This window comes from Penaeus monodon, chromosome 26 (assembly GCF_015228065.2).
Source record: "Penaeus monodon isolate SGIC_2016 chromosome 26, NSTDA_Pmon_1, whole genome shotgun sequence".
Classification (NCBI taxonomy): domain Eukaryota; kingdom Metazoa; phylum Arthropoda; class Malacostraca; order Decapoda; family Penaeidae; genus Penaeus; species Penaeus monodon.
In genome coordinates, this window is record NC_051411.1 from 35,297,856 (window position 1) to 35,307,137 (window position 9,282).

The following is a 9,282-nucleotide window of genomic DNA, read 5'->3' on the forward strand; positions in this document are numbered from 1 at the left end:
AATTATATATATTAGTATATAAGTATTAATATATATATAATATACATATATATATATATATCATATATATATTATTATTTATTATTATAATATATTATATATTATTTAAATTATATATATATATTATAAATTAATATTATATATATATTAATATATATATAATAATTTAATTTAAATTAAAATAATATATATAATTATTATATATTAATATATATTATATTATATATATAATATGAAATATAATATATATATATATATATATTAATATTATAAATTTATATAATTATATAATATATATATATATATTATATATTTATAAATTTAAATATATTTATGTTTTTATATATATATATATATATATATATTTATATAATATTTTATTATATATATATATAATAATATATTATTATATTATATATATATATTATATATATATATTAATATAATTTAATATATATTACATATATATTATATATATATATATATATTACATATAATATTTAACAATATATATATATAATATATATATATATATTATATATATATATATATATTATATAAATTAAATATATATAATAAATAATTTATATATATTATATATATATATATAATATAGAAACATTATATAATATATATATAATAATATATATTATATATATAATATATATATATATATATAATTATATATATATATATTATTATTATATATATATATATATATATATATATATATTATGTATATATATATATATATATATATATATATATTATATATATATATATATATATATATATATATATATATATTTATTTATATTTGTGTGTGTGTGTGTGTGTGTGTGTGTGTGTGTGTGTGTGTTGTTGTGTGTATGTATCTATCTATTTATATATGTACATACATCGTGGACCTAAGAAAAAAAACAACAACAACAACAAAAAAAACAAGAATGAAAGACATTTCTATCGTTCTGTCCGTTTTTTATGTGTCTGGATGATCCATAGATGGCGTGTGATTTAAACCCATTGCGGAAAGTAGCCGGGACGCTGGACTCTGCAAAATATGCCCAGGTGTGGAAAAATAATACACACACACATACACATACACATACACATACATATACACATATATGTGTGTGTGTGTGTGAATATATATGTATATATATGCATATGTATGTATATACATGTATACATACATATGAATATGTATGATGTTTGTATATACATGTATACATACCTATGCATATATATATATATATATATATATATATATATATATATATATATATATGTATATATACACACTTATAAATATATACATATATGTGAATATATATGTATACACACACACACTTATATACATATATATACATAATAAATATATATATATATATAGGTATATGTATATGTACATATATGTGTGTATGTATCTATCTATTTATATATGTATATGCATCATTGACCTAAGAAAAAAAGAAAAACAAGAATGATAGTCATTTCTATCGTTTTGTCCGTTTTCTATGTGTCTGGATTATCCATAGATGGCGCGTGATTTAAACCCCTGCGGAAAAGTGAAAATTTATTTCTCTATCCTTGATTCAGTACCTACTAAAACCCTAGAAACGTATCCAATCGTTATATTCTAAGGCAAAATGTTTCTTTTGTCCACCATATTGCCCGTAAGTTTTTTTCTGATTGAAGGCATTGGTATTAGGAGTTTTTATAATTTGCGTTAGCCATCAAAAAATATCAACAGTAAATAAGGTTTAATATTTGTCGGATTTCTTGACACTTGAGCTTTTTAGGATGTAGAGCATTTGGCTTTGCAAAGCGGAAGTCTTGCTACCACCCATTAACCTCGTCGGTTACACTTTTGTATCCCACGTCCTGTAGTAAGTTTTTAACTATAGGAGTGCATAATGCATATAACCAACCGTATGGAGGTTATCCTACCACCCAATCTGCGTAGATTTTCTTTACTTTTTCTCTCCAACCATTTCTTTGGACAGTCCTGGCATATTGGACCTCGTTACAAAATGATCTACTAAACGGTGGTCTGCGGAATAGACTACTACTACCACCATCTAACTGGCGTTAACATCCGTTTACAGCTCCTGTAAACTGAATATATACCGGGTCTTCCAATTTACCCTAGCATCGTCTTTATCGTAAAGACTTTTCTTGTATCTTCCATAGTTCGGATAAATGTATAAATGGGTTGTATCTTTTAAGCCGTTCAAAAGGCTATGAATCTAGTTTTAATGTTGCTTAAAGCGCCATGGAGGCAACTCCAATTTGCTATCTAGACTATGAGGAAAAAAAATTCTCCTCTGCCTCGTACTTACAGAGAAGTGACTGAAAGATCGGACATATCGCTGCCCAAAGAGGGCCCACATCATCGCACAGCCTGTTATTAATGGAACTTTGTTACAAGTTAGCACAGTGCTAACAAGGCTAGGGGAGGGACTTCCCTCCCCTGGTCTGGTAACAAATGGAAGATGGTTGGGTTTTTGGTTCGCATGATCCCATGGTTTTGGGACTCTTACCGATTCGAGAAATGCTTGCTTCTATTTCGGCGACAATAGGGGGGGAGGTTCTGTCGGCTGTCCTGACCAATTGAAGGATGCAAATTGGAAGCTTCTGTTTTTTGGAACATGGCATTGCTTCTCCAGAGCCCCACCGTATATATGAATATTATGCTAATGACCATGCATGTTGACCCGACATCTCCTATATGTTCTACCTTCCCAAAGAGGGCATCTTGGTTGCCGTGTGAACGGATTAGCTAGTCTGGATTGTATAATCATTCTATAATCTTGTATAATCTAAATCTTTCCAAAATGTAGATTTGTTACCTTTTTTGAGCCCCCTTCTTCCCCCTCCCCTTTAATATAAAACAAGTGAGGCTTAATTTACAAGATTGAATAATGGGTTCAGATGACCCAGATTTCGGGCAAGTTGCCCAGCTTGAAAACCAGCTCGGGTTTCAGCCATAGTAAAAAAAAAAAAAAAAAAAAAAAAAAAAGGGGGGGGGGGGGGAAGGAGCCACCTCTTAACCCCATACCTTTGCCACGAGGAAGCCGAGACAAGACCCACTCGATATTGACGCCTTATCTTGGGCCTTTGGCCTTGAGGCCCCATCAGTTTTGCATGAAAAGTATTTTTCCTTCCAACCTTTGAGCACTTGGTGTGAACCCTACATGGGGGGGGGGGGGGACGGGGACCCTTCAGATTCAACGGCTTGTCTTCCCCCCCCCCCCCCTGGCTCGCATAATCCATAGTCCCTTTATATCAAGAGCCCACATTTTAAAAGTTGCTTGACCCTTGGCTTGCCAGACTACTATTAAATGCCAAGGGTATTTATGGGGGGGGGGGGGGGTGCTAGATTTGCTATCGGTAGTAATGTAATCTAGTCTTAATTTCGTTCCCCCACCCTTGATATATCCTCTCCATTATTGCCTCCTTGGAGGCAGGATCGGCGGGTATATATGCTCCACGAAACGGAGAATCCATTTGGTAAAATAGTTTCCAACGGTTTACCTACCGAGCCTGCCTGCCATGTAGACGGGCCATTAATCTGACTAGCTCTTCCAACCATCTAGAAATGCTAAATTTCCCTTTGCAAACTGTTCTAATAGTTTGCCAGGCCTCCGTACAGGGTAGCATTCCTCGTATTACGTCTTTCTACCACAATGTCCTGGTTTTAATTCTTGGCGAGATACAAATTTAACCAATTTATCGGTATATGGTAATTAATCAATTTAGTTAGTACATGCTTTTGTGGGTGGGGCAATAATGCTAATGCTACCTCTTAGACTTGGCTGCCTATCTAAGTTTTTATTTGGTGTTAATACCATTTAACCAACTTGATTAAATTAACTTGGCTTGCTAGTTTTTATAATCATGACTAGATTTACCTAACCTAGGATAGGCAAATTGGCTAGTTGGCTCATGCAACTAGCAATTTACTAAGATAGTAAGTGATAGATTTAATAATTGCCAAATAGCCTGTGTTTCGGTTAGTCTAAATTGACTAAGATTCTTTAGGAACTAAAACTGGAAAGACTACTAAAAATGGTCTAGTACTGGATATAGGTATTTGTTTAAACTTGGTCAAGCTCCTGTATATTCCCAGGGTCAGGACCTGACTGGCCCACTTTCATCAGCCTTGAGTGCTATTAGTGTCGACTCCTTCAAGATTAATAAAATATGGCTTCTATTATCAGATGGTAGCAGGGCTGACGGTGGTCTTGGCCACAGATGGGTAAGTAGCTAGATCTCGAATGCCAAGATTTTATACATTAATATCCCGGTATTCCTAACTTTAATAGTCAACACTCCCTCAGGAATGACTGCCCAGGGGAGGGAAGATTCCCTGATCCCAACACCTGCAGTGGCTTTATTGACTGTATAGCAACGCAGACTGGTTACAGTGTGACCAGAGATGACTGCAAGGGATTCGTGTATAATGCAACATCTAGGACCTGCACAACTCTCATGGTATGGATATGAAAAGTTTTTGAGGCAAAAAAAAAAAAAAATGTATGTGTATGTGTGTGATGTACAACTTCTCTTTTTCAGTGTGGTTCACGACAAAAACGAAGTGTTACCAACGACCATCATTTGTATTCGCATCTGTGTGAAAAAGTACCCGACAGTTTCATGTGTGCTGACTGTAAGACCTTGGTAGTTTGTGTAATGGGACAAGCCTTCGTTCGCCACTGTATTGAAGATCATTACTGTTCTCAAAAGAACGAATTTGGAGGGGGTGTATGCTACCCTGAAGAGCCTGCAGAGTGTACTTGCGAGAGGGCCGATGAATTTCGTGTAGATCCCTATGACCCACAGAAGTTTTTCTACTGTGAGAATGTTGGCTCTGAACCAGAAACCCATAAGTGCCCTGATGGGCAGAAATTCGATAGCAATTCTGCTCTCTGTAAAACTGATACAGGATTTCCATCTTGTACCCTGTCTGGAACCTTTGCCAACACCCAAAACTGTGGTGGAATACTACTCTTGCATTCCCTTGAGACATGGCTGGGTGCAGAAGTTCTTCATGTGCAATGGAAACCATTTGTTCAATGAGAGAACCAAGACCTGTGAAGATCCCTGTTCATTGGTATTTGTATGCCAGCAGGAAGGAAGATTTCCAGACCCCCTTAACATGCAGCATTACTTCGAATGCTTTGTGGAATCTGGCCAAATGATGAAGATGCGTTATCAGTGTCCTGATGGCTACATGTGGAGTGAAGAAGGCTTTGGGATAGGAAAGTGTGTTGGAAGCAACTGGAGATTACTTGGAATATCCATTTGCCCACTGTAATCTACCTGATGACCTCTGTCCACAAAGTAGTAAGTTTATGCAAATTTGTCTGCATGAAAATTAAGGCTTCTAATTCAAATGGATAAACCAATTCTTTACTTCCTACACAGATCCATGTCTCCAGAATCCTTGCTTTAATGGGGTAACTTGCACTTTCACCACTGTGGCCCCTTTCTACTTGTGTGGTCCATGTCCGGCAGGCTATACTGGTGATGGGCAAACTTGTAGTATGTTAATGGTGAGACTTGGTCAGTCATGTCAATCTAAATGAAACTGCTGTTCTAATATTACCAAGGTTGCTATGTAACTTGAGTAGTGCTAAAGTTTGTGGAATTTGGCATAATAGATTAGCGAGTATTGAGCAAGATTTGAACTTGAAATCTTGTATAGTATTTTTCTTAACTCTTCAGTGCCCTGTTGGGTATGCTGGTGTTGGTATCGACTGTGCCCCTGACACTGACCTTGATGGCTACCCAGACATTGAACTAGGATGTGCAAGCAAATACTGCCGTATAAGCGATTAACTGGCTATCAAATAGGCCAAATTCTGGGCAAGAAGATGCTGATGGTGATGGACTTGGTGATGCCTGTGATTCCGATGCTGATGGAGATGGCTTCAACAGTATTTCGGTAAGAAGGCAAGCTATCGGAAATGAAGGAAAGCTTGTGTAAAACATGTAAGCTCTAATGTATCTTGTACTTTCAGGATAACTGTCCACTTATTTCCAACATTCTGCAAGAAGATGTAGACTCGGATGGACGAGGGGATATCTGTGATAACTGCCCTGCAGTGTCCAACGCAAATCAAAGGGATACTGATGGCGACAAAGTGGGGGATGCATGTGACGATGATCTAGATAATGATGGTACGCTGTAGTTACGCTGGGTGAAGTTTGATGGAGGAACCTAGGAGCTGCTTAATAATTCCCTTTCCAACCAGGATCCTTGAATACGGCTGATAACTGTCCCTTGATTGCTAATAGCAATCAGGCAGATGCTGATGGTGATGGCCTTGGAGATGTTTGTGACAATTGCCCCCAAGTTGTTAATCCTGGACAGGAAGATGGTGATCAAGACCTTCTGGGTGATGTGTGTGATAGCAATGCCGACTTGGATGGGTAAGGTTGGAACTTTTAAAATCTCGTGAAGCCTGTTTTAATGCTTCAATAAGTCTGATCTTTATGCCATCAATTCCTTTACAGTGATGGTGTGGATGACAGTGTGGACAACTGCCCATCTGTAGCCAACAGTAACCAGCTGGATGTAGGATGGTGATGGTGATGGTGATGCCTGTGATGCAGACAGTGATAACGATGGTGTTGATGACACTACTGACAACTGTGTAATGATTCCAAATCCAGGCCAGGAGGATGGTAATGGGGATGGCCGTGGTGATGCTTGCTCCACTGATTTTGATGGTGACAGAATCAACGATCCAGATGATAATTGCAAAAAAAATCCTGTTGTGCATGCTACAGACTTCAGGTGAGTACATTTTCCTCCAGGCGTGGAGGCCTGCAAGCAATGGGCCAAAGGAAAGTGTACTACTCCTAGAAAGAGTAATTCTTAGCCACCAAAGAAAACATAACCGTCTATTTGATTTCTACAAATTTTAGTCTTGACTACATTACCCTAGTTAAACCCTCTTGTAGCTAAAAGTTAAGTGCCAATTTTTATTGGCTTAAAACTTTGAAACCCAAGCCAGTGCTTTTGCAACACTTAGCTGTCAAGCTTTTTTTTTCCATCAAAAGCTACCTTGAACCATACTTCGACCTGTGAATGCATTATCCATCTCTAATCCTAGGAAACTCCAAATGATAGCCCTAGACCCACAGAGTGCAAGTGTCCCTCCAGTCTGGGTCGTCTACGATGATGGTGCAGAGATTCACCAGACTGTGAATTCTGATCCAGCTCTAGCAGTGGGTATGTATTGGTATCCAACCTTGCGGCACCAAATTGGCATTAAGTTTTTAGCCAAATTCGACTCTTAGGCTAAAATGGATTTCTTACTAGATGTTAACCTCCTTAGGTGACCATGTAATGATTGATGTCGGACTTTGAGGGCACTTTCTTTGTTGATATACAAAGTGATGATGACTTGTTGGCTTTGTATTGGGATAAAGTCCAGCTGCTGGAATGCTGAAACCTTTAGTGGAGGGGGGGGGGGGGGGTCAATTGCCAAGGTTGTGCTAAGCTAACTTTTTTTATAGCTACCAAAGCAATGCCAGATTCTACGTTGTGGCATGGAAAAAGGGACCACACGAACTGGTTGTAACCAGGCTGAGAGGGGTGTTACCTAAAGCTTGTAGACTTCTGCTAACCGGCCTGGCACAGCCTTTAGTAAAAAAAAGATGCCTGTGGTTCACTGGTTCCACACCCAATCAGGTAAGCTAGGGTGCCTCCCACTAAATGTAATTGTATTTGATCCTAGATTGTGCTAGGAAAGTTTTTTTATTTATTTATTTTTACCCAACAATCTTGCACTTCAGGCAACACTGCTTTGGCATGATGGCAGCATTGGATGGACCCCAAATGTGGCATACCGCTGGCAACTTCACCACCGTCCTAATATTGGCACAATTAGGTTCTATTTGTACCAGGGTACTAATCTGGTCATGGACTCTGGAAACATTTATAATGATGCCCTGAAAGGAGGAAGATTGGGACTCTACTGTTTCTCTCAAGAAGAGATTATTTGGTCTAATGTCAAGTACACTTGTGAAGGTTAGCATTAGATAAAATTTTTTATGGTTGTCTAGCAATTTCCAGCTTAACTTTTTCGAATAGTTGAACTTAAAGCCTTTTAAAGCCACAATTTTGGAATTGTATTTTATTAAACTTCAATAACTTTTACTGAATTGCCCTCTTTAAAGTTTGCTCTATAAGAGCGTATTTTTCAGATGCTATTGGTCTTCTCCATATAGGAGCATTAGATGCTCTAAGCATCTGGGCTTCAATATTAGATTTAAATTGCTTAAGACTTAACAAGTGTCTTCTTCTACAGATGAAGTACCTAAAGCCATGTTTGATGCACTTCCACAAAATCTAAAGGACCAAGTACTGAATACAACAAGTGTTAGCACAAAAAGTGGACTTCAGGGTTTGACAGTGGATAAGCTAAAAGGTGAAGACTCTGTTGCTAGAGCTGCACCTTTAGTTGTGGACCAGAATCTTGCACCTCCATCCACCTCAGGTGATAAACCATCTGTGAAATGGTTCAAGGGATAAGATTGAAAGTAAAGCCATTATAGGATTGTTATTTTTAAAATAAATATTTTAATTTTAGCTTGTTTTTTTAATAAGCTTCCCATTAACTAGACTGCAAGATGAGTGCATAGATTGCTTGCACTTGGAAGCAGGTTGTCAAATTCTATTTGCTCTTGGCAAGATTTCCTATTTAACTGGATTTCGGCTCCATTTCTCGCCTGTTTTTTTAGCTTTGGTTGATTTTTGTCATCAAGGACAGCATTTTTAACATTACCCTTGAACCTCCCTTGTACCTTTCTGGAAATTATATTTGGGTAAACTTCCTGGCTCCCACTTTTGCATCTAAACTCAAGTTATTTGGAAAACTTAAATTTAATATAAAAACGGCAAAAAATCTTAAGTATTTAGAATTTATTTAATTTAAATCAACGTTAAATTTAGAACCTTTATTTGAAGGTCTTCAACGAGTTGTTAATTTCGTAATGACTAGAGTTGCTGCAGAATTTTCCCCCTTTTTAAACCCCAATTAAGGCAATAAGGTTTGACCCTTCATCAAAACGACCTGACTCCAGGCTCATTTCACCATGATTGAACACTGATCCTCTTCAATGCCTGCTGTCCTGTCTTCCACCCTGGTCATTCTACCAAGAAATTCTTCCTAACATGTGCTTCATCTCTACCATAAATTCATAACTTAAAGCCACCCTCCATAACTCTTGCAGTACCTTGTGACACTACTCTCTTCCTCGTTTTCT

At 36.9% G+C, this 9,282-nt stretch overlaps 2 protein-coding genes and 1 pseudogene across 4 annotated transcripts in view; all 3 read left to right on the top strand.

The window, feature by feature from the left end:
* Positions 1 to 8,576, top strand: part of LOC119590117 (cartilage oligomeric matrix protein-like) — a 40,841-nt gene extending 32,265 nt beyond the window's left edge. For 2 of the 3 annotated variants that reach the window (XM_037938885.1, XM_037938888.1), the window contains exon 14: positions 8,325 to 8,576. In XM_037938885.1, coding sequence (XP_037794813.1) covers positions 8,325 to 8,548 — 224 coding nt within the window. In that variant the 3' untranslated portion in view covers positions 8,549 to 8,576. Of the gene's footprint in view, positions 1 to 7,809; positions 8,032 to 8,324 lie in introns of those variants that run through there. The other variant, XR_005230242.1, reaches the window with a different exon arrangement.
* LOC119590119 lies at positions 1,597 to 6,374 on the top strand (annotated as a pseudogene).
* On the top strand, positions 6,339 to 6,747 carry LOC119590122 (thrombospondin-4-like; the record flags this gene model as incomplete). The annotated part of the gene is given in 2 exon segments (XM_037938897.1): positions 6,339 to 6,438; positions 6,523 to 6,747. Coding segments are annotated over 2 exon segments (173 nt in total), but the record flags the coding sequence as incomplete, so codon positions are not given.
* Positions 8,577 to 9,282: the final 706 nt, after the last annotated feature.